At 33.4% G+C, this 26,584-nt stretch overlaps 1 protein-coding gene and 1 long non-coding RNA gene across 3 annotated transcripts in view; one reads left to right on the top strand and one right to left on the bottom strand.

The window, feature by feature from the left end:
• The window catches only part of LOC127726509 (uncharacterized), a 264,243-nt gene extending 250,899 nt beyond the window's left edge, over positions 1–13,344 (top strand). Inside the window, exon 2 of the long non-coding RNA XR_007993552.1 lies at positions 12,343–13,344. This is a non-coding gene — a long non-coding RNA (uncharacterized LOC127726509). The remainder of the gene's footprint in view (positions 1–12,342) is intronic.
• The window catches only part of LOC127726501 (tyrosine--tRNA ligase, cytoplasmic-like), a 38,041-nt gene extending 11,472 nt beyond the window's left edge, over positions 1–26,569 (bottom strand). The window contains exons 1-12 of one of the 2 annotated variants that reach the window (XM_052233861.1): positions 26,558–26,569; positions 20,755–20,875; positions 18,900–19,046; positions 18,050–18,225; positions 8,346–8,475; positions 6,694–6,774; positions 5,758–5,809; positions 5,154–5,336; positions 3,822–3,907; positions 2,368–2,500; positions 1,396–1,487; positions 265–458 (exon numbers count right to left, since the gene is read on the bottom strand). In XM_052233861.1, the coding sequence (XP_052089821.1) occupies positions 265–458; positions 1,396–1,487; positions 2,368–2,500; positions 3,822–3,907; positions 5,154–5,336; positions 5,758–5,809; positions 6,694–6,774; positions 8,346–8,475; positions 18,050–18,225; positions 18,900–19,046; positions 20,755–20,820 (1,340 nt within the window). In that variant the 5' untranslated portion in view covers positions 20,821–20,875; positions 26,558–26,569. Of the gene's footprint in view, positions 1–264; positions 459–1,395; positions 1,488–2,367; positions 2,501–3,821; positions 3,908–5,153; positions 5,337–5,757; positions 5,810–6,693; positions 6,775–8,345; positions 8,476–18,049; positions 18,226–18,899; positions 19,047–20,754; positions 20,876–26,432 lie in introns of both variants that reach the window. The other variant, XM_052233860.1, reaches the window with a different exon arrangement.
• Positions 26,570–26,584: the final 15 nt, after the last annotated feature.

Raw genomic sequence — 26,584 nt, 5'->3', positions numbered from 1 at the left:
GAATCTATTTTTAGTAACATGCTGTATGCCCTGTGCAATATGATGTTTTTACCTACGAAAAGCTAAACACAACAGTATTGGCGTGCAAACTGAGCAAATACAAATGTACATGTGATCAAGTTTTAACAAATCACAAATCCTTAAAAATATTCGATTAATAATATTTTAACTTATGCCTTCACTGAAGCATAGATCAAAATGGCCTTATATTCTACACTGAATCACTAAATAACAAGTCTGTAATATCTATACAGGAAAACCTACACAGAAGCACACATAAGCATGGCCTTAGATTCAATTCCTCTCATTTTTTGGGGTTTCAGGTTACATAAAAACACTCCTAGCCTGTCTTGTAAATCTTCCATGGGTACCAGTCCAGCTAGCCCACTGACTACAGTTCTCTCCTCACCATTGCCTAAATCTACTGTTTCTACATATAGTGAATCTGCATCTGGATGCTGCAATTAGAAAATAAAACATGTTTAGAAAAGGTCTGAGTCTTCCAAGGAAGAAAGGTGCAGCCTGACCTCCCCAAATTATTATAAGCAGAAATGGCATGTTTTGATATGGGAAATCTTTAAACCTCATCAGAGCTGTTCCATTAAAATTAATGGGGGAGTGAACCTTGACTGAACTATTCCATTAAAATGAATGAGGGAGGGATAGAAGGCACATTTTATTTTTATACATAGGTTGTAGATCAATTAAGGTTGTCTGTCAATTTGACATACGAATTATTACACAAAGAAAATATATCTGGGGGAGATTGGAAATTTATTCCTTCCCTTTCACATTGGTTCAATGGGCCTTAGCATTTGTCTTTTGTGAACTCTCAATGTTGTTTTTTGTTAGAGATATTGATAATGAATGAGGATCTTTGATAGCCTCTGTTAGATTTGTTCACTATTTCTATTTGGACTCTTTAAGTAATTTAGAGCTTGATATATTGTATAGAAATTTGTCTGTTGCTGAAGAATTTATGTTAAACTCTAGATCATCTTTTCATTATTTGTGTCTATGGATTGCTGTCTCAATGAAGCATGGACCACATCTCTTTTTTTTGTGCTATATAATATGCATTTCTATAATTTATCCTGTATGTTGGTTCAAAAGCTGGCTTAGAACTTAAATGGTATCGTTACTAACTTGCCGACTTAAAGTAAAACTTATTTGATTTGATGATTTACAGTGAATTCATTTATTTTCATATTTCAATTTTAGTGGACATTTCATTTCATTGTTTTACCAAAGTCTGCATACAAGTATATAGAAACGTTGTACTTTGTTAGACTTTAAAATTCAAGATTAATCTTCACCCACGAATAATAATGAATTCACAGTATACATATTTATAAATACATATGTGAAAACTATTGACTCATTAGATATATTTACCTTTTCCACTTTAGTGATTTTACCGACTCTCAGATCTAACCTAGATGGTACGATTGCTTCCTCCGTCTGTCCACCTGCCTGACCAGACTTCTCTGTAATATAATATATACTGATACAACAGACCTGTATGAACCAAACCCTGCATATACCTTCTGGTCCGTAATTTAATTCTTCTATAAATTATTTATTTAACTATATGTGAACAAAGTGCATGGACCTACAATGTATCTGACAAATGAAATTACAGGACCTAACTGTACAATTTTAATTTACATGTAAATCTTGTATCAGGACATTAAACAAATAATCTTTAGTAAATTTAACCTTTGTAAACTGTACACCTGTCTACTGTCGCCAATCATAACAGAGTCTAAGGTAAAAAATGGGTTAATATCTGTGATCTTATATACTTACTTTTGAAAATTATCATTCTGTTTTTCTTTGTTGACGTAGTTTGCTTTTATAGTGATTAAGACTATAACGCAATGTTGACTGCTGTACCCCTATTTTTGACATTTTTACCTATTATATCTGTTTGTTTTGATCAAACATTTTTTTCAATATAATGGAATTCTATGCAAATGTCATACAAGTGAGTTGTTTAGCTAGCTATTAAACCAGGTTTAATCCGTCATTTTCTTCATAAGGAAATGCCTGTACTAAGTCAGGAATATAACAGTTGTTTTCCATTCATTTGATTGTTTGAGCTTTTGCCATTTGATAAAGGACTTTCTGTTTTGTATTTTCCTTGGAAATTGGTATTTTTGTTATTTTACTTTTTATCTGAAAGTCATAAGGCTTAACAGCGTCACAATTGCAATTAGTTATAAACTTTCATGTCAGTAAAGGCCCATACTGAGAGATGGATGGATGGACGACAGATGGACAAAGGGAAAATTATAGGGCTCCCACATCTTTGACATATATTACGCTTTTAGTCCTAATAGCATACAACAAAAGACAGTATCTTACTTTTTTTCTCTACAGGATAAGCTTGGCTAGTCAGTTTCTTCAGTTCAGGTGTATCAAATTCCTTCCTGATTGGATCTAACAGCTGATTCAGGTAATTCTCTACAGCTACCTTTAAATCACCAGGATGCACCTCCTAAATGTATAAAATAATTTGGTCAATAAATTAGTAAGTCAAAATCCATTGTGATTGGGTCCATAGCAGGTCAAAGTTCAATAAACTGCTTCGCTGAGCACAGCTGGATATGCCCGCAGAGGTCCAACCCTGAACAGTTGGGGCAAAAATGGACACAATATTCAAGCTTGATACAGGTCTGAATTTGGATTGTAATTAAATATTTGACATATTATAGGTTTCTGAATAAATGAAGTCAAAGAACTTGAAATTGGTTATATGAATTGAATTTATATTCAATTAAAGATTTCTTGCTGTTGTGCAATACACTGTGCTGTTGCACAATACTTAGTAAATCTGTTGTCAGACTATAAACAAATAAAGTTCAATTTCTTCTCAATGTCATATTTGAAATTTATGAAAATCAATAGGGAGCTTACATCAACAGCTATAAATAATTCACCAAAGTTTCATGAGAACTGCTGAAAGCATTTTTGAGTTATTGTCCAAAAACTGGAAAATCCCCCCCTTTTTTATGAATAAAACCTTGTAACTCGGAAACGTTAAATCTAAAATTTATAAAAATCCAAAAGGAAGCTCATGTCAATAGATATAAACAATTCACCAAAATTTCTTGCAAGTTGGTGAAAGCATTCTAGAGTTATTGTCAGAAAACTGGAAAATCCCCCCTTTTTTAATGTGTAAATCCCCAAAAACTCGGAAACGGTAAATCTGAAATTTATAAAAAACGAAAGGGAGCTCACGTCAATAGATATAAACAATTCACCAAAGTTTCATGCATATTGGTTAAAGCTTTTTTGAGTTAATGTCTGACATGTTGACGACGGACGGACAGACGGTCAACAGTATACCATAATACGTCCCGTAAACGGGCGTATAAAAATTGGGATTGTTCTGTTAACATATGTTTGTTACACCTCACAAAAGTTCCCCTGGAAACTGTTATAAACAATGCAATAGTTTCTGTTCCTGCTGGAACAATTATTTTATACTCTTTATTCCGTAAGTACTACGAAGGAACTTTTATTTCATGACAATATTAAACTTGTTAAATGCCTCTTGAATATATGAGTAAGCTGAGGCAGATAATTGTACATGTCTTTCTTTGGAGTTGTTAATTTTGTTTTTTTTCAGGATTTTTATGCCCCGGCCGAAGGCGCCAGGGGCATGAAGTGTTACCCTTGACTGTCTGTCCCATTTTCTTTTGTTTAAAGCTTGAGCGTGGGCATTCGTGTCTACAGACACATTCTTCTTTTATCTTTTATTTCTTCTTTTCCTTTTAACAAAGTTGCACCATACTAATTTTGTTGCTATTCATTACCTCTTTAGCAAAAGCATCTTCCAGTTCTTGATATTTTTTGTAAGTTACGTTTCCACCAAATTCTTCCTTCCTAACCACTGTGAATCCTAAAAATAAAAAGCTTTACAAATACACAACATGCAGCTATCAATGAATATGTGCTAATATCTGCAATTCAATAAGTCATCAAATCTTTTCACTATTTACTACCTGGTTTAATACTTTTTCAGATTTTTTTTTTCTTATTTAAGTTTCAATAGTTTTAAATGGTTAGGGTTCCTGTGTACAGTACAATATTGAAATAAATTTGCTTATAAATGTGACGGTGTCCAAATTGCACCTATTTGACAGTTTTTTCACCTATATTTATTTAAAAAACAGACAAAAGTCTACATTCTGTGATTATTTGGTAAATGTATCCTTATTTACTATATATCTCCACAAGTTTAATTTTGAATCCATACTGAAATATAGTAAAATAGGTTTAAGCCCACCTCCAAATGACCCAGAATTCTGTAATGAGGAGTTCCTTAATTGCACTCATGCTGAACTTCACTTGTGACTTAAGGTTATGGGAAAGGGGAGGAATGTAACTTTTCTTGACATTGTTAAACTGTTAGAATTTAGAAATTAGATATTTATATTTTAGAAATTTAAGGAATGAATGATGTAGTGGAAATGAAATGCAGAATAAAATTATAGCTAATTATAAAAGGATAATAGAATCGTATTTATAATGAACTGAAATTTTTTTTTTCATTTTTTGGAAAAATAGAATAATAATATTGGATAAAATTGTGGCATGAAATTGGGTGTGAACTGGTAATTGTGGTTTATGGGATTGTAATTCTAAGTGGATGGGATGCTATTTTAATTAGATTTGTGAATAATTTGTGAATAGAACTGTTTTGAAAAGTGATATCCAAAGGTGACACTAATGTGTTTAAGAGTGGATTATCATTTTATTGTGATTTGAGTTATTTCCCTTTGAACTGAAAATGTAGCAATTCAAACAAAGTTTTTTACCCCTTATTGGCCCTTATTCCTGAGCAGATACACCTGTAACCCCCAAATTCAATCCAAATCTTTCTTTAGTGGTACAATTTCATACAAATCAATACCAGAAAAAATTCTGAAATGGTACTTGTTGTACATTTCATAAAGATCCATACACTTTTACTCAAGTTATTGTCTGGAAATCAAATGTTTTCAGACAACGACATCCCCATACCATTATACAGCAGGAAATTTTTGATGTCCTATAAAAATGTGTAGTCTGTTGCATAAATTGATTTCAGTAGGCCGTCTTATAAATATCACATGATATTATGAATATTCATTATCCAAACTTACCTTCTTTACATGTGATTGGATAGAGGACATGTTTACAGAAGGACAACAGGCCATTATCTGTTATATTTCCAGGTTCACAGAAGGCCATCTTTAATTTCTTTTTCACCTGGGCTGCAGTGTCAAGTAAATCTATTTTAGAATCTTCTTCTGATGAACTCATTTTACTACCAGTCAAACCAGGAACTGCAAAAACAACAGTTTTGTTAATTCTATCTTTGGTACATAAAATTCACATGTACAATGTTGAAATTCCTTATATTTAAAAAGATTGGTTTAATTTGATAATTTAACTGTCTAGAAAGGAGAATTATCATATCACACTTGATGCAGTGGTAGAATCTATATCATACTGTAAATTCATCATTTTTTTGTTGTTGTTACTACTTTTCATGGTTGGGAGAAAACAATTTTTTTTTTTAGGATTCCTAGTTTTGTAGTTTCATTACATGCTTTGAATAAAGTAATACAAATTTGTATCTAATTAAGTTTTTAAGTTCTCTTTTCCTCCTCCCAATGAAAAATTGTTATCCCATGAATATAAATGAACCCAATGTACATCTGCTATATAGCTATATAAAAGTTGTAAGAACAAATGTAAACTTACCCATAGGGTTCATTAAATGTATTCTTTTGGTATATCCTAAATGTGGCAGGTACTAAAAATAGAAATTCATTTTGTAGGTCAGAATTATGAGATTTGAATTAAGAATATCTTGGTAAACATGCTCATCAACTGATTCCACTAAAAACTTAAATATGTGTGTAATATTTTTCTTGTGACTGGTCAGTTCCAATTTGAGTTTTATTTAAACTGGTCTATTTTAAAGTCCTGAAGTAAATATCTCTCATGTTCAGAAGGTTTAGGTGACTTTAATTACCCTCATATTTAACTGAGGGATGTTCCAAAATTGATGATGGGATGTGGGAGGCACTCAAAATAATTCATTGTGGGTGGTTGCATTTTCCTTAGAAATTTGTAAGAATTTTAAGTAAAATGAACATTTTATATTATGCGTGCAGTTCGGGTCTTAAAACAGCGCCTCCCACGCCCCAAGCATTTAATTCTTGAACAGCCCTGAGTTTCACCTTTATAATTTTGGTTCAATACCCGATATTCTTTAAATAAACACATTTTTTTTAGCTTTTCTTAAAATTAAATAAATGACCATAGGTATTTAAACACAATTTTATCTTTGCAAATGGATAGCATATTAAGCTCAACCATACAATTTCTGCCTGCAAACTTTTTCTTTTAAATGCCTTTAAAAAAATCAATATCTTACTCTGTTACAATTTCTAATTAATCATAGTAAAATTATCATAAGGGCTATTCTATTAAAATGTATGTGGGAGTGTAGGAAGGGAAGTTTAATTATTGAATGTGGGTCATGGGTCTTTTTTCAGTATGCGTCTATTACCATTATGCAAAATTATCTAAAAAATGGTTCTTGGTTGTAGGGATATTTTGAAAGAACCGTCCTACCCTCCCACATACATTTTATTGGAATAGCCCTAATATACCTGTATCTATTTTGCCTACCTTTTCAGCATAGGTGAATATCTTTCTCTGATCCACACCACCAAACTGTGCATCCACTTTCAAATATTCTTCATCTAAAGCCTGTAAGGTAACAAAAGATTTCAAAAGATAGATTAAATATTCTTCATCTAAAGCCTGTAAGATAACAAAAGATTTCAAAAGATAGATTAAATATTGTTGGCTCAACATCCAGTTTCAAAAATACCAAATGTATATTCTGTACAATATTTTAATAGAGAGGAAAAAATAAACCAAAGGGACATTAAAAATCATAAGTCGAAAACAAACAGACAACCCTATGGCTAAAAAAAAGACCAACAAACAACAGTACACAAAATACAACACATGAGACCAAAGATTGAGCAACACAAACCCCACATAAAACCAGGGGGGATCTCAGGTGCTCCGGAAGGGTAAGCAGATCCCGCTCCACATGTGGCACCCGTCATGTTGCTCATGCAAGTACAAACTCTGTGATAGGACCAATTCAGTACATCACATTCGGAGAAAAGGGGAAGGGACTGTAGTTACCACAATTGGAACATACCAATCGTCTACTGTGAAACAGATATTCCATAACAGTCAACCAACTCATATGGTGTTCTTAAAATTTACTATGGGATGATTTTAACTTCACCACTTGGAACTCTTGGTTTAATAGCTTCCTTGTGAGCTGCAACCCTTTAACAAGGAAATCATGATAGGAAATACAAGCCCTGGAATAACAATGGATTAATTACTCATTACCTTACCTTTGCAGAAATACTGAATCAGGGTTCTCACTAAGGATTTTTGAAGGTCCAGGCTCTCATAGTTTTTAGCCATGGAGAGTCTAACAGTAAGAAGAGGAAATTTTAATGCTATATAATTTATTATTTCAGTCTCAATGACGAAATAGACCAAGAAAATGAAATCAAATTTTGATTATTTTAAAACTTTTTTCTATAAATGATTAGTTGATGCAACATATTACAATCTTGATGCATCTTTGGACTCACCAGTTGTGAAAATGATGATTCCAGACTGATTTTCCTGAGCCCAGGACTCATCGACTCCCCTTAGTGAGGACCCTGCAGAATCATATACCCTTTTAATACACTGGTACTTACAATTACTTATCTCATTAAGAATCCATCACAAAATATATAATATATACATCATCAATAACTTATCACAAGTTTTATTTTCATTGTAACTGATAGGTTCCTAACTTTACAACTCACAAAATCTGATAAAATTCTTAAACTAATCTCACATCCTTGAACACTAACCCCAATTGAATCAGTCTGATTAAAATCAAACCTCTCATCGCTCCCGTTGTCTGATATGTTGAGTGACAAAAAAAATAAAGGATAGCAAGTGAGAGGTATGATTTTAATCAGACTGCAAGTAGTTATTGTAAGGTATATATGCCTAATCAGACTGCAAGTAGTTATTGTAAGGTATATATGCCTAATCAGACTGCAAGTAGTTATTGTAAGGTATATATGCCTTTTACATTTAATATTCTGATTCAAACAGGTTTTTTATTTCATACTTTAATATTTGATAATGCCTAAGAAAGAACAAATACTTGATAAAAAAATATCTGGCCGAAAGACCTATTTGACAACTTGAGCTACACTCATGTTACTATGGAAACACAGACTTACCTGTAGTCCTGGATATAGCAAACCACTTAACAAAGGATGTTGGACCTGTTTGACAACTTCAGCTCCAGCCTTCCTTGCATCATGTTCTGTAACCAATGACGACAGTCTGTATACATCTAATGTATATTCCCTGTAGCAATAAACAAAGTAATGTTAAACAAGGAAACGTGAATTTAGAATTTAGAATTTTACCACTGGTGTCACTTCATAGCTCTTAAAACATGTACAAGTCGTAAAAATATATCGGCTTTTTAAATAACAACAAGACCAGACGGACGGACGGATGCCCGGTATTTCTATGTCCCCCGCAACGTGTTCTTGGGGGACAGTAATTTTAATTGTATTGCTCCAACTTCAGCATGTACAAATAAAATGCTCCACAGGGCGCAGCTTGATACGACCGCAGAGGTCGAACCCTGAACAGTTGGGGCAAGTATGGACACAACATTCAAGCTTGATACAGCTCTGAATTTGGATTGTGATAAAATATTTGACACAGCATAGGTTACTGACACAGAATGAATGTGGTCTAAGAACTTAAAAATTTTAAATTGGACATTCACCTATTATGGTCCAATATCCAAAATCTAAATACATGGTTAGATTCAGCATATCAAAGAACCCCAAGAATTCAATTTTTGATAAAATCAAACAAAGTTTAATTTAGGACCCTTTTGACCTCAATGTGGACAAAGTTGATAACGGGGCCCAAAAATCAAAAATCTAAATACATGGTTAGATTCAGCATATCAAAGAACCCCATATATTCAATTTTTGTTGAAATCAAACAAAGTTTAATTTTGGACCCCGATTTGGACCAACTTGAAAACTGGGCCCATAATCAAAAATCTAAATACATGTTTAGATTCAGCATATCAAAGAACCCTAAGAATTCAATTTTTGTTAAAATCAAACTTAGTTTAATTTTGGACCCTTTGGACCTTAATGTAGACCAATTTGAAAACGGAACCAAAAATTAAGAATCTAAATACATGGTTAGATTCGGCATATCAAAGAACCCCAATAATTCAATTTTTGATGAAATCAAACAAAGTTTAATTTTGGACCCTTTGGACCTCAATGTGGACCAATTAAAAAACAGGGCCCAAAATCCAAAAACTTCATACACGGTTAGATTCAGCACATTAAAGAACCCCAAGAATTCAAGAATAAAACCCCATTGAAATTGGTCAAGAAATAAGCAATTTATACGAAGTATCTTCTTTTGCACAATACTGTGCAATTGAATATTTCTTGCTATTGCGCAATACTGTACAATTGACAATTTCTTGCTATTGCGCAATATTGTGCTATTGGATATTTCTTGCTATTGCGCAATACTGTGCAATTGAAGATTTCTTGCTATTGCGCAATACTGTGCAATGGAAGATTTCTTGCTATTGTGCAATACTGTGCAATTGAAAATTTCTTGCTATTGCACAATACTTATTATATAATAATTTACACATCCTGTTTGGTGTGTATCTCCTACCATATCATTATTATTTGCTTTTAAATATAACTCAGAAATAACCAACTTAAAATGGAAAATTTTAAAAGAAAAAAAAATGAAAAAAAGAAAAAAAATGAAACCCCCCCCCCCCCCCCCCAAATTTTTTGAAACCCCTTATGATTCATCACCCCCAAACTCAATCCCAGCCTTCCCTTTGTGGTATGGAACCTTGCAGTACAATTTCAGAGAGATCCATACACTTACACACAAGTTATTGTCCTGAAACTAGAGAAATGCTTGATTTTTTCCCCTTTTTGGCCCCTAATTCCTAAAATTTTGAGGCAATTACCCCTAATATCAATCCCAGCCTTCCCTTTTTGGTATGGTACCTTGCAGTACAATTTCAGAGAGATCCATACACTTGAACACAAGTAATTGTCTGGAAACTAGAAAAATGCTATTTTTGGCCCCTTTTTGGCCCCTTATTCCTAAACGTTTTGGGCAATTACCCCCAAACTCAATTCCAGCTTTCCCTTTGTGATATGGAACCTTGTAGTTCAATTTCAGAAAGATCCATACACTTACACACAAGTTATTATCATGAAACTAGAAAAATGCTTGTTTTTTGCCCCTTTTTTGGCCCCTAATTTCTAAAATTTTGAGGCAATTACCCCCAAAATCAATCCCAGCATTCCCTTTGTGATATGGAACCTTGTGGTACAATGTCAGAGAGATCCATACACTAACACACAAGTTATGTCTGGAAGTTACAAAAAAGCTTATTTTTGGCCCCTAATTCCTTAACTGTTGGTACCATAACCCCCAAAACCAATCCCAACCTTCCTTTTGTGGTATTGAACCTTATGGTAAAATTTCACGGAGATCCATTCACTTAAACTAAAGTTAGAGTGCGAAAACCAATGTGTCTTCGGACGACGCCAGACGACGACGACGATGCCAACGTCATACCAATATACGACCAACAAATTTTTAATTTTTGCGGTCGTATAAAATTGAGGTCTTTCAGTTAAAATGGCTCTTAGTGGTGATTATTTACAGCAAAAGATGGTGATTGTGGGTCATGCAAGCTATGGAATGTCTCTCTGTATATTCCAAAAGGTACTATATGAAAGTTCATAAATGAGAGAGTCACCACTCAGAAAAAAACTGGCAGTGACCATATTTTACAGTTATTAATTTAACACAAGAAAGAGACATTTTAACTGAATCACCATGTGTATTCTGTCTGTGTGTCCTAAAAATGAACTAATATACTAAACAATAAATGATCAAAAGTAGATGTAGGTGTATACATGTCAATGAGAGTTAATCGCTCAATTATAATTATTCTTTTTTCAAATGATTGATATTAAAAAGTATGAATTATAAATTAGGCCGTTAGTTTTCTTAATAGCCAACTATACAGTATGGGTGTTTCTCATTGTTGAATGCCGTACGGTTACCTATAATTGCTTCATCTACTTCATTTGAACTTTGGTGGATAGTTGTCTCATTGTCGATCATACCTCATCTCCTTATTTTTATACTGTAAGGTCTTCCAAATATTATGAATATATTCACCAATAATTTAAATTCAAGAGAAGGATTACGTTTGTTTTTTCTAACAATGTCAAAATTGCTTTGTTTTAACAAATATTTGTGAAGGCAAAATATTGATCGCATGAAATAAACAATAAAATACTTTAAAGAATAAGAGAGATGTTGTGTACACAAACAAACACAGATGTCCATCATCTTGTTGGTTTTGACAAGCACTAATTATTTACCTGTCAGAAAACTATTTGAAAATTTACCAACATCTTTCAATTTTCAATAAAACACTGAAAGTAAACCATGAGACATTACCAAATTAAACTGATCACCGAACATTTTCTTGCAATGAGCATCAGGATTGGAGTGCATTTGTGATTTTATGAACTGCTTCACTTTCAAGAGCAGATGCATTCATCCCAACTTTTTGGTAAGGTTGGTTTTGCATTATCTCTAGTTTTCTGTGCGATGTTTTATGGTTTGTTTTCTGCTTTTCATCATTCTCATGTCATTTATTTTAATTTAAGATTTTTGTTTAGTCAATAGGAATCTTTTCTCCCTTTTTTCTTTTTACATTATCAGGTTTCCTACACAATGATATCACAAAATATCAGCTAACAAAACAAGAGGCTCTCAAGAGCCTGAATCGCTCACCTGTATTTCAGAGGAGAAGATTTTTGAATGTTAGCAAACTTGATGAACAAATTGTGTAAAATTGTCTTTAAAGGGCAATAACTCCTTAAGGGGTCAATTGACAATTTTGGTCATATTAACTTTTTTGTAGATCTTACTTTGCTGAACATTATTGCTGCTTACAGTTTATATATATCTATAACAATATTCAAAATAATAACAAATAAAATGCTCCGCAGGGCGCAGCTTGATACGACCGCAGAGGTCAAACCCCAAACAGTTGGGGCAAGTATGGACACAACATTCAAGCTTGATACAGCTTTGCATTTGGATTGTGATAAAATATTTGACACAGCATAGGTTTCTGACACAGAATGAATGTGGTCTAAGAACTTAAAAATTTTAAATTGGACATTCACCTATTATGGTCCAATATCCAAAATCTAAATACATGGTTAGATTCAGCTTATCAAAGAACCCCAAGAATTCAATTTTTGATGAAATCAAATAAAGTTTAATTTTGGACCCTTTTGACCTCAATGTGGACAAAGTTGATAACGGGCCCAAAAATCAAAAATCTAAATACATGATTAGATTCAGCATATCAAAGAACCCCATATATTCAATTTTTGTTGAAATCAAACAAAGTTTAATTTTGGACCCCGATTTGGACCAACTTGAAAACTGGGCCCATAATCAAAAATCTAAATACATGTTTAGATTCAGCATATCAAAGAACCCTAAGAATTCAATTTTTGTTAAAATCAAACTTAGTTTAATTTTGGACCCTTTGGACCTTAATGTAGACCAATTTGAAAAAATAACCAAAAATTAAGAATCTAAATACACGGTTAGATTCGGCATATCAAAGAACCCCAATAATTCAATTTTTGATGAAATCAAACAAAGTTTTATTTTGGACCCTTTGGACCTCAATGTGGACCAATTTAAAAACGGGGCACAAAATCCAAAAACTTAATACACTGTTAGATTCAGCATATTAAAGAACCCCAAGAATTCAAGAATAAAACCCCATTGAAATTGGTCAAGAAATAAGCAATTTATACGAAGTATCTTCTTTTGCACAATACTGTGCAATTGAATATTTCTTGCTATTGCGCAATAATGCACAATTGACAATTTCTTGCTATTGCGCAATATTGTGCAATTGAAGATTTCTTGCTATTGCGCAATACTGTGCAATTGAAGATTTCTTGCTATTGTGCAATACTGTGCAATTGAAAATTTCTTGCTATTGCACAATACTTATTATATAATAATTTACACATCCTGTTTGGTGTGTATCTCCTACCATATCATTATTATTTGTTTTTAAATATAAATCAGAAATAACCAACTTAAAATGGAAAATTTTAAAAGAAAAAAAAAAGGAAAAAAAGAAAAAAAAGGAAAAAAAAAAAAAATCCCCCACCCCAATTTTTTGAACCCCCTTATGATTCATCACCCCCAAACTCAATCCCAGCCTTCCCTTTGTGGTATGGTACCTTGCAGTACAATTTCAGAGAGATCCATACACTTGAACACAAGTTATTGTCTGGAAACTAGAATAAACTGCTTCGCTGAGCGCAGCTGGATACGCCCGCAGAGGTCCAACCCTGAACAGTTGGGGCAAAAATGGACACAATATTCAAGCTTGATACAGGTCTGAATTTGGATTGTAATTAAATATTTGACATATTATAGGTTTCTGAATAAATGTAGTCAAAGAACTTGAAATTGGTTATATGAATTGAATTTATATTCAATTAAAGATTTCTTGCTGTTGTGCAATACACTGTGCCGTTGTGCAATACTAAGTAAATCTGTTGTCAGACTATAAACAAATAAAGTTCAATTAATTCTCAATGTCATATTAGAAATTTATGAAAATGTAAAAGGAGCTTACATCAGTAGATATAAACAATTCACCAAAGTTTCATGAGAATTGTTGACAGCATTTTTGAGTTATTGTCCGAAAACTGGAAAATCTCCCCCCCCCCTTCTTTTAATGAATAAAACCCCATAACTCAGAAATGATAAATGAAAAATTTTTAAAATTCTAAACGGAGCTTACATCAATAGATATTATAAACAATTCACCAAAGTTTCAAAAAACTGCTGAAAGCATTTTTGATTTTTTGTCAGAAAACTGGAAAATCCCCCTTTTTTTATGAATAAAACCCTGTAACTCGTAAACGTCAAATCTAAAATATATAAAAATCGAAAGGGAGCTCATGTCAATAGATATAAACAATTCACCACAATTTCTTGCAAGTTGGTGAAAGCATTCTTGAGTTATTGTCTGAAAACTGGAAAATTCCCCTTTTTTTAATGAATAAAACCCCATAACTCGGAAACGTAAAATCTAAAATTTATAAAAATCGACAGGGAGCTCATGTCAATAGATATAAACAATTCACTACAATTTCTTGCAAGTTGGTGAAAGCATTCTTGAGTTATTGTCTGAAAACTGGAAAATCCCCCTTTTTTTAATGAATAAAACCCCATAACTCTGAAACGTAAAATCTAAAATTCATAAAAAACGAAAGGGAGCTCACATCAATAGATATAAACAATTCACCAAAGTTCTATGCAAATTTGTTAAATCGTTTTTGAGTTAATGTCCGACATGTTGACTACGGACGGACAGACGGACGGACGGACAACGGTATACCATAATACGACCCGTAAACGGGCGTATAAAAATGTGTTTTTGGCCCCTTTTTGGCCCCCAATTCCTAAATGTTTAGATCAATTACCCCCAAACTCAATTCCAGTTTTCCCTTTGTGATATGGAACCTTGTAGTACAATTTCAGAAAGATCCATACACTTACACACCAGTTATTGTCATGAAACTAGAAAAATGCTTGTTTTTTGCCCCTTTTTTGGCCCCTAATTCCTAATATTTTGAGGCAATTACCCCCAAAATCAATCCCATCATTCCCTTTGTGATATGGAACCTTTTGGTACAATGTCAGAGAGATCCATACACTAACACACAAGTTATGTCTGGAAGTTACAAAAAAGCTTATTTTTGGCCCCTAATTCCTTAACTGTTAGTACCATAACCCCCAAAATCAATCCCAACCTTCCTTTTGTGGTATTGAACCTTATGGTAAAATTTCATAGAGATCCATTCACTTAAACTCAAGTTAGAGTGCGAAAACCAATGTGTCTTCGGACGACGGCGGACAACGCCAGACGACGACGATGACGCCAACGTCATACCAATAAACGACCGCAAAATAAAAACTGCAAAATTTTGTTAAAACTACCAATTCGGTGGCAGCAACCCAACAATGGGTTGTTCGATTAGTCTGAAAACTTCAGAGCTGATAGATCTTGACCAATTGAACAATTTTACCCCATGTCAGATTTGCTCTAAAAGCTTTATTTATTTAGTTTTTTGAGATATAAGCCAAAAACTGCATTTGACCCCTATGTTCTATTTTTAGCCATGGTGGCCATGTTTGGCAATGGATCAAAACTTCGGATACAATTTATAAACTAGATACCCTAAGGAACATTTAGTTAAAGTTTGAAGGTATTTGGCCCAGTAGTTTCAGAGGAGAAGATTTTTGAAATAGTTTACGACGACGACGGACGCCAAGTGATGGCATAAGCTCACATGGGGCCCTTCGGGCCCCGGTGAGCTAAAAAGGCTTCCCATTGTGTCAAGCGCCTGATATTTTATGATATCTATATGCAGCAAACCTGATAATCTAATTATTGTGCTATTTCTGGTCTTTCCCCCCAGCTTTAACAGTCAGGGAACTTATTGAAATAAGTGATTTTTAAATCACTTATTTAAGTAGCAAATTCGAAGTTTTGTCACAAATTGTGATTTTGTAGTTTTACCAAAATTTTAAACACATAGGTTTAGATAATATCTTTTCATTAGTAAAATTGAAAAAAAAATGAATTTTTTGCTTCTTTTAAGCAGCAAGGTTTATGCCTTTGATGCAATCATTTAGCTGCAAATTCTATTTTAGTTGAAAAAATGCTATAAAAATGGCTTTACATAATGAACTGAAACTTTCTTAACAGATTTTTCCCAGCAGTGGGAGTATTTTTCCTGTAAAGTTCAAGGTTTCATCTTATAGATTATGTAATAAAATTCTACTGTTCGCGATCAAAATTTCACTGTTCAGGGGTGTTGAAATTAGTGGGGGTTATTAAAATAATGATACTTAAAGAAGTGATTTTTTGGAAGGAAATTGAGGTATGATACTTAAACAAGTGATTTTTATGTCATTATCCTAGATTTAGTACAAGGTCATCACCTGACATGACCCGGTCATCCTATCAACACAGATGTTGGTTCTGATAATTTTAGCAACATAATTAGTCCCTGGATCATTAGTATTCTATAGTTAAAGCTACAATAAAATTAAATCACTTAGTCTAGTGATTAATTTGTTCTACTTAAAAAGGTGATTCTTAAAGAAAGACAACTCTTACTTCCAACCTTTATGGACATATTGTTACTTGAATCAGTGATTTAGAAAATCACTCATTTAAGTAAGTCCCCTGACTGTTTAAGCTTGACTCATGTAAGCTCGTCTTCTCACACATTTTGACGTCGCTTATAACTTCTACTCAGGTCTCAAAGTGGTGATATGAGAAATACAGAGCAACTGAGCAGGGTGATATAGGAAAATGAATGGTGGATAAATTAAATTAACGCTATTTTGCATATTTTTTCTTTGATCTATTTTGTGATAATTTTTCATATAACGCTTCTCACTGGAGATAAAAAATTATCGTCAGAAACTAAAGGCCCATGTGACAATGTAAACATCAACTACGTCATAGGCAAAATAGCAATAAACAGATAATCAATGGTCTTTCAAACTCAAGGATGTTTCTGGGCCACATCTCATCTCAGGCTGTCACCCTTCAATGAGATTGTAGCTGAGAAACACCCTTTCATTTGAAATAAAATGCTCCGCTGGGCGCAGCTTGATACGACTGCAGTGGTCGAACCCAGAACAGTTGGGGCAAGTATGGACACAACATTCAAGCTTGATACAGCACTGAATTTGGATTGTGATTAAATATTTGACACAGCATAGGTTTCTGACACAGAATGAATGTGGTCTAAGAACTTTAAAATTTTTAATTTACCTATTCAAACCATATCATTATTATTTGCTTTTATATATATATATAAATCAGAAATAACCAATTTAAAATGGAGAATTTTAAAGAAAAAAAAAGGAAAAAAAAATCCCTCCCCCAAATTTTTTGAACCCCCTTATGATTCATCACCCGAAACTTAATCCCAGCCTTCCCTTTGTGGTATGGTACCTTGCAGTACAATTTCAGAGAGATCCATACACTTGAACACAAGTTATTGTCTGGAAACTAGAAAAATGCTTGTTTTTAGGCCCCTTTTTGGCCCCAAATTCCTAAACATTTAGGGCAATTACCCCCAAACTCAAACCCAGCTTTCCCTTTGTGATATGGAACTTTGTAGTACAATTTCATAAAGACCCATACACTTACACACAAGTTATTGTCCTGAAACTAGAAAAATGCTTGTTTTTGACCCTTTTTGGCCCCTAATTCCTAAAATTTTGAGGGAATTTACCCCCAAAATCAATCCCAGCATTCCCTTTGTGATATGGAACCTTGTGGTACTATGTCAGAGAGATACATACACTAACACACAAGTTTTGTCTGGAAGTTACAAAAATGCTTATTTTTGGCCCCTAATTCCTTAACTGTTGATACCATAACCCCCAAAATCAATTCCAACCTTCCTTTTGTTGTATTGAACCTTATGGTAAAATTTCATTGAGATCCATTCACTTAAACTTAAGTTAGAGTGCGAAAACCAATGTGTCTTCGGACGACGACGACAACGCCAACGTCATACCAATATACGACCACAAAATTTTTTAGCGGTCGTATAAAAACGATTGATAATCTATAACTTGAGGGTCAAAATTAAGTGTTATCAGTCCTAATAACCAGATATCACAGCAATTAACTTCATACACAGAAAGACAGATTTTTTATCAAATTTCTCTGTGTAATGTATTTCCTATTTACATTACTCACTTGCTCAGCTGAAAATCTGTTCCCTTGACAAACTTTAGCTTTTCTAGTGGCACATTTATAGATTTTAACATTGCCTTGATAATGGCTTCATAATATTTTTCTCTCAACTGCAGCAATGACCAGGGTGCTTTCATGTTATCTAAGTAGGCATGGAGATCAGCAAACAAAATGGTTACCTAGGAAACAGAAAACAATCAATAATGTCTGTATAATTTTTCTCATCTATATACTGTAAATTCAGAAATTATTGCCAGGTTTTATGAATGTGAATAATGCAACTTGGTATGCATCATAAAACAAAGAACTCACATTCTAATGTCTGATATATATATTTGCATGCAGATTTTCTTGAAACTGCAATAAATTAATCTTGCATTTTTGTCCATAATTTGAAAAATCGCAATAATAATGTAAATGTGCGCAATGATTTCCGAATTTGCATTTATTGCATGACCATAAATAACACAACAGTGGGTGTATGTTGTAGTTGTTCCGCAGTAATGTGTGTAATATTTCACTCACAGAAAAGATATGGTACATTTACATGCAGTTTTCCTGTCTTAACTGTTTCACAATAGCAATCATATATTAGGAAAAATATCTGCCTTTTTTTCCATGGCAGAAAAATAGGAAACATGGTTTGCCTGTTTAAGCTGTTTCTCTATGCATGTAACTGGCCTCACACTCGTCTATTCAATTTCTTTTATTTTTGACACTACAATAAAATGAAAAATAGTAGCATGTTGTGAAATAGTTTTATAGTAACATATTTTATGTATTTATCTCACATTTGCAAAGAAAAGACCTGGCAACAAAATAGGCAACATGTGGCTGTTCCCAAGTAACTTACCTCACACCCTGCATGTAAGAAATCAGCTACTTTTGACATAGCAACAAAATAGGCAACATGTGGTCTGCCTGTTGTAGCTGTTCCCCAATAGATTTTCAAGTCTCTTTCCTTTAAAATTGGATTGATCCTGTCCTCACCCAGAACTTCCTGTTGAAGAAAAAGTTTTCAAAGGATATTTATCTGAACAATTTGATATGAACTTATTAGAAAAGTTGACTTCAGTCAACTTTAGATATTTTTTGATTAACAAGTTCATTCTACTTCATAGGTCTCATCTCTTAAATCTGACTAAGTGGTAGCTCAGTCATGGCAGTGTTTGTGGAAAATTGTTTAGAGGGGGAATTTGTTGTACTTCCTTCCAGATGGTTTCAAAATATTTTTTCATGGCCTAAGATAAAATAAATATAAATGAAAATCTGAATATCATAAAAAAAAACACCTATTCAATCCCTAGATAACCATTTTAAATGAAAAGACTCAGTTGGGAAATCCACGTTTTTAGCATTAGTAAACTATTACTCAACTGAAGGATGGTTCACTGTTTTGGGGAATAATTCCCCAATTGGTGGGCTGTTCCAAACCTGTTTATTCCTCAAATTCTTTCATATTTCTTTCATTTCTAAATATTAAAAGTTAATTATCTGGCACTTCATTGTCAGTTTCATTAATATTGTTTAAAAAGGCCTAGATTGTTTTCAGATCTGCCAACTTTTGAAAATCTCCATGGGGGATTTAGTGCACGACCAGATTTTTAAGGGTTACAATTTTTGCGGCGTTCCTGAGTGCACTGTTTTTTACTTTTGAAATAGTCTCATATTTCTTCTATTTTCTTTAGGTTTACTGATGATGAGCTAATAAGCCTTGATTTCTTTTATTTGCATGAATCTTGTAATTATTAATTGGCAAAATAACTTAAGAATAGAAAAAAATGGTGTAAAAAAAATAAATGATACAAAGTGAAGACCCCCCCCCCCCCCCCTTTTCCCTCTCCAAAGACCTTCTTATCTTTGCATCATGACTCAAAAGACCTGAACCTAAATGTCCTAAATTTATAAGGATGAAGACAGATTTTGAGTTAGTCTATCAGTATTAATGATAAAATGGATAAAATTTGAGTATCATATCTTTCTTTGTGTTCAGAGGTGCTCTTACTGGTGGAGGCTTATACACAGTAGAAGTGAATACAAAATGGCGTCTATTTTCAATCAGAACTGGACAGAAACACGTCTGATTTCAAAAAATTTAACGGATTTCAAGATAAATGCGGTTTTCTAATGAGTTCATTACAGTTTTGTCTTTCAGTTAATTACGATTTTGTCATGAAATTATGGTAAACATTGCAAATTGTGATTGTATGATAAATTGATTAAAATTGAAATGCCGACTGACCGATTCTGTTTACAAATTAATGAATTTTGAGGATTGTTATGACCCATCAGCAGATCAGATAAGCAGATTACCTGTAACAACAAATTATGACACCTGTTGTGACTGTTGATTAGCGCAGGGTCGTAAAATTGTCATGCATATGTCGCCAGGTAAAATTATAGATTTATAGAAATTGGATCAGAAAAACTTCAAAATCGGTAAGCAATAATTTTTTTGGCTAGATTTTGACTTGTTTTACGATCCCGACATCGGGATTTGGGTTGAAAATCGGGATGATACCACCAAAATCAGGATAGTTGGCAGGTCTGTGTTTTTCTGCATATCTCTTTCTAAAATGAAACTTCTCCAGGTATTCGTGCTTTTCAACTTTCCCGTCTATATCTGTTTATTGCAAGCACATTGTCAAGCCTCATTTTAGATTTTGTGGGTAATTATGTATATCATGTTGGAGACTAGTAAAATATACCTGTAAATTTCTTTTGATCAGTTCAAGTTTCTCTTCAGGACTGGAAGCAGTTCCATTTTCAGCCATTTTGTTTAAATATTACTTATGTCTCAACAAAGCACAAGTATCTAGTTATATCAAACTGAAAATAAATGAATGAATATCATAAATATATCATGGATCCGCTTAATTTTATTAAGATATATAGTCCTAGATAAATAAATGGGGAGTGTGTCCATGGGACACAAGATGATGCCCCTGCTTGCATAAAACATTATAAAGGGACACAACTCAAGAACTGTAAAAGTGACACTACCCAAATTTGTACTTGATCTGAGTTTTGTGGTAATAAGCATTGTTTATAAGTTTCATAACATTTGGTTGAGGCAAACTTAAGTTAGAAAACAGAAACGAATATTTCAGCAATTTTTCCATTTGTAAAGGGGCATAACTCTAGAACGGTAAAAGTGAGGCCACCAAAATTCAAACTTGATTTGTGTTTTGTGGTAATAAGCATTGTCTATAAGTTTCATAACATTTGGTTGAGGCAAACTAAAGTTAGAGAACGGAAACAAAAAATTCAGCATTTTTTTCCATTTGTAGAGAGGCATAACTCTAGAACGGTTAAAGTGACGCCACCAAAATTCAAACTTGATTTGTGTTATGTGGTAATAAGCATTGTCTATAAGTTTCATAACATTTGGTTGAGGCAAACTAAAGTTAGAGAATGAAAACAAAAAATTCAGCAATTTTTCCATTTGTAAAGGGGCATTACTCTGAAACGGTAAAAGTGACGGCACCAAAATTCAAACTTGATCTGTGCTTTGTGGTAATAAGCATAAGTTTGATAACATTTGGTTGAGGAAAACTTAAGTTAGAGAACTGAAACCAATTTTGGGACGTACGTACAAACGGACAAGGGTAAAACTTAATGCCCCCTCCGCAACAGCGGGGGCATAATAAAATTATTGGCAAGTACAACAGATCGCAACAACCAAAAATAACTGTGAAAAATACAGACCTAGAACATGCAGGGGTCACCACACCAGGCGAAGTGAGCAACTATGTCACCCTATGACTCCCCACTTCGCTCTAGAGAATTCGAAGCTCCAGGGAGTAGTTTATGTCATCCTTGATTTTCAGTAAAATTTCCCAATGTCGCTTCATGATTTTTGGAAAATTCTCGATCCAAACGTAAACGACCCGATGGTTGACGAAATACATGTACAAAACATGTTATCCCTGAAATTCAGAACTGATTTGTCTGCGCTATTATACTCCAACATTAAAATTACTTGACATGATGTACTATAAGCAGGAAACAAGAAAAAAACTTGATTTTGCGATGTTTGTTTATTGTCCGCCATCTTTGTTATTGAAAATTATAGATGGCGCCCTTTTATCTTTTCAAAACTCTTATCATTTACCTAATCCATATTAATATGCATTTTTAATTTTGATTATCTTATAGGCACTGGCTACAGTTACATGGAAATGTAACAATAATATAATAACCCCCCAAAGCAAATCCTAACCATCCCTTTGTGGTATGGAAACTTGTAGTATAATTTCAGAGAGATCCATACACCGTTCCACAGTTATTGTCTGGAAACTAGAAAATGCCTATTTTTGGCCCCTAATTCCTTAACTGTTGGTACCATAACCCCCAAAATCAATCCCAACCTTCCTTTTGTGGTATTTAACCTTATGGTAAAATTTCAAAAAGATCCATTCACTTAAACTAAAGTTAGAGTGCGAAAACCAATGTGTCTTCGGACGACGACGACGACGCCAACGTCATACCAATATACGACCACAAAATTTTTTTGCGGTCGTATAAAAATTATTGTTACATTGGAAACTAATTGCCGGAATGCAGGGTCGGGTAAGGAACCGATTAATTACGAATGTAACAATAATATTTGGGTCTACGGTTACATTGCGTTATTGTTACATTAACGCACTGCAATGTACGATTGGAATAGTAATAAATATGTATTAAAATAAAACTTGAAAACTTTTATTTGATATTTACAATATTGCATACAATATTTTGATTTTTTATTTACAATGACAGTTTCTACAAATCCAGTATGTTGTTTTTGGAGCATGTTTTGTTCCAACGCATTTTCGGTGAAACAATTCTAAGCAGCCATCACAAACCAGTGATACGGCAATGTGCATACCGTACAATTCCATTCTGCATTAATTTTCCCTTTATGAAGTTTAAGAAACTTTCAATGTCTGAATGCCATGCTTCAGGTGAAAAATATTTTGTTACTCTCGCGATGTTTACATTTTCGTCCAATATTTTTTTTGGAAGCATGTTAGGTTGTTTAAATACAAGTCAATTGTGAAAGCAATTAATGTTGACATTTGCCGACAGATTGAAATTGGTGGAAACAGTGTTTTCATTTTCAGAGTCCAGATATTTTGTGATCTTATCAGTCGTGACAGTACATGCTCTATTGAACAGTTCATTAAGTATTCATCAATAGTGATATTGAACTAAACTGTAGTAGTCATGAATTTTAACAACACCAAACAATCAATACTTATTAGCAGAATAATATTATTATTATTAATATTATCTAGTACATATAGAAGAATTAAGCAACATAACTGTAGAAGGTTTAAGTTTAATAAATCTATCATACATTGCAGTCTTTAATGTAACAATAACGCAATGTAACCGTAGACCCAAATATCATTGTTACATTCGTAATTAATCAGTTCCTTACCCAACCCTGCATTCCGGCAATTAGTCTCCAATGTAACAATAATTTTTATATTATTGTTACATTTCCATGTAACCGTAGCCAGTGCCTATCTTATATTTTTGGTAGATATCAAAATTTGATGCTTCATTAAAAATTTCTTACTTCTTTTCAAATGTTGCATAATGTTAACTGGAATCCACTTGTATTTTAACTAGCTACAAAGTTTAGTAGTCAGCTGGGAACCATCACAAGGATGTATAAACTACAAAACGTAGTCTGTTTTTCGTTCAGGATTTGGTGTTACAGACTGCTGCATGTGCTTTTTTTTAGCTAAAGGTCCTTTAAACAACATTTTGATGAATACTATAACATTAATTCACTAAAGGACAGCACTATTTTACTTCCAAAGTCATATATTTTTGTAAAATATTGAGTACCAATTTTTGCCACGTCTCGCACCGTATTTGTTTTTCGATTTACAAGTACTTATCCAATTTCCAGAAATGAAAAATACAACTTTTCCTATGTTACTTGTTGTGATTTTGTCATATATGAACACTCGCGAAGTGTTCTAGAATCATTTATATGCATTTCCAACGGCAAATTGGTGCTGGTAAACAGCCTTTTCAATTAACGTGATCCTTCAATTTTCCCTGAAGTCTCCCTGTTGGGGTTTCACTTCTCCCAGAAGTCTCCTTGTTGGGTCTTCACTTCTCCCTATTTGCCTGCCCGGGAGAAGTCACTTCTCCCAATAATTCTGAAATGTGGTGACCCCTGACATGGCTTAAAAAAGATGGTATTTTACACGAAACTTGATTATAGCCATACTGTCTTTAAATTGAAATGGACACCAAATGTGGGTTTTACATATATGTAGTAAAGGAAATTGACAAACACACCCTTGACTCCTAATGCAAGTAGGATAATTTCATATGTTTCAAAATTTGGTGTGACGTCCATTTCTCTGAACTACATTATTTTTAGGGGCCAGCTGAAGCCCGCCTCTAGATGCCAGATTTTCTCGCTGTGATGAAGACTCATTAGTGGCCCTGGGCTGTTTTCTGCTCTTTGGTCAGATTGTTGTCTCTTTGACACATGCCCTGTTTCCATTCTCAATTCTACAACTCTTGCATTTAACATCTTCTTCTGTCAAATTCTTGACAAAATTAAAGCTAGGGAGGAGTGATAAATAGAAATTTCTGGAATGCTGAGTGATTGAACTGGTGCTTCCTGCAGGAAGTTTTGACGTGGTATGGCCCCATCCTGCATTTTCTTGATGCCATAAGCACCATGGCGCATTTTCTTGATGTCCTGCACTTTTTTAAAAACATTTTGGCACCACGCTTCTTTTCTTTAGTATTTTATATTTTAATAATACCATTTCATTTAAATGAAAGCAAAATCTTCATGGCTGACATTTTTTATTGAATATTGTAACTTGTTTTAACTTTTTTTGAAATGATCGAGTAAATACGATTCATGAATGGAAGATTGACAACAGTGCAGGGTTGGCAAAGTATTACCCAGGCGGGAAAACCCGGGTTTTCTCGGGCTGGGCAATACTCCTAGAAACGGGTAATACTGGGTAATATGATTTTTCAAGCTTATTTTTACACAAAATAGTAAAGACTTGTTGTAGTTTAATAGTATTATAGCTAAATATATACATTTTATACAGATAACCATTGAGAGTCATTCCTGGAGATTGCAAATTCAATTTTTTCCTTTTCTCCACTAATTCTATGTAGGCAGAGTACAAGTTTTTGACATTTCACAATACCTTGTTAATTTCCAAGCTTTGTTTCAATATTAAATCCAAGTTGAAAAAATGCATTTATTCTCATTTTCTTCATTTTCTCTATCATGTTGTCTATGTACATGATGTAGGTAGAATACAAGTTTTGCACATTTCAGGATATCTTGTTAATTTCCAAGCTTTGTTTCAATAATCCAACTTTGAAAAAATGCATTTTATTGCAGTGTTTAAGTGAATTGTAAATTTTAATTGTTAAACAATCATCATGATCATATTGCTAAATAAACACCCTAAGGGGACAGTCCATGAACACTTATAGAAATGAAAAGGCTGATTATTGTTATATAAACAAATCTGTATCATAATCTGAATAATTACTTATTATTAAGTGATGTACATAAACATATGCTAAAACTTAGTAAACATTTTTAGCAATGAACAAAAACTTTTTAAAAGTTATTTTCCTTACACATGTTACATAGAATTGTTAATTCTTAATATTAGTTATATTATTAAATAAAACCAAATTGAATTCGACTTTAATGTATTGTATTTGTGATTAATCACTGAATCCTCTTTAAAATTCAGGCCAGTATTTCATATTACCCAGTATTGCCCATTATTACCCGGTAAAACCCAGTAAAACCCGGGTTTTCCCAGTATTTCCCATTGGGCTGGGCAATACTCATAAAACCCGGGTTTTTGCCAACCCTGCAACAGCGACTTTGTACCTCTGCAAATTTTGAAATATCAATTATCTAAAGAGGTACCAGGTACAATTTGAAGATGCATTGGTTGAACATTACATAAACAATCAGCCATTTGTCATTTTAACTTACATTGTATGTTGCTGTTCCTGTTAAATGTTGATGTTACAAGAAAAAATGATTGACACCACAAAAGAAAAATGAATTTGTATGGCATCAAAGTTCAAGTGTGGCAAATTCTCTTGTAAAGTAATGCAGTTTTAAATATAGCATTAGGCCAATGGCAATGACAAATTATGTACCTCCCATAGGGATTTGCAACAATATATGATTCCCTGTGTCAACCTCAAGAAATGAATATGTGATTTCTTCCTTCCAGTATTTTTACGAAAATTATCCAAGTGGACAGATGGATTATGATTTCTCTAGATGGATTTCTCTCATTCATTTGTCATTTGCATCCTACACTGCAATGTTTGTGATTTTCAAAACAAACAAAAATTTTGATGAGTTTACCTGATAAGTAAAAATATTCGTGATACAAGATATAGTGTTTTATGGAAGTGTGAAAAATGTAGCCCAGGAACATAGATTTCGGAACTAAATTATGACATATGATTTCATCACAAAAACGTGTTTACCGGAAGTGAGTCGTAAAGTTTGTGGAT

Source organism: Mytilus californianus, unplaced genomic scaffold, assembly GCF_021869535.1.
Source record: "Mytilus californianus isolate M0D057914Y unplaced genomic scaffold, xbMytCali1.0.p SCAF_18, whole genome shotgun sequence".
NCBI lineage: Eukaryota > Metazoa > Mollusca > Bivalvia > Mytilida > Mytilidae > Mytilus > Mytilus californianus.
This window is presented reverse-complemented; position numbering and strand designations above follow the sequence as displayed.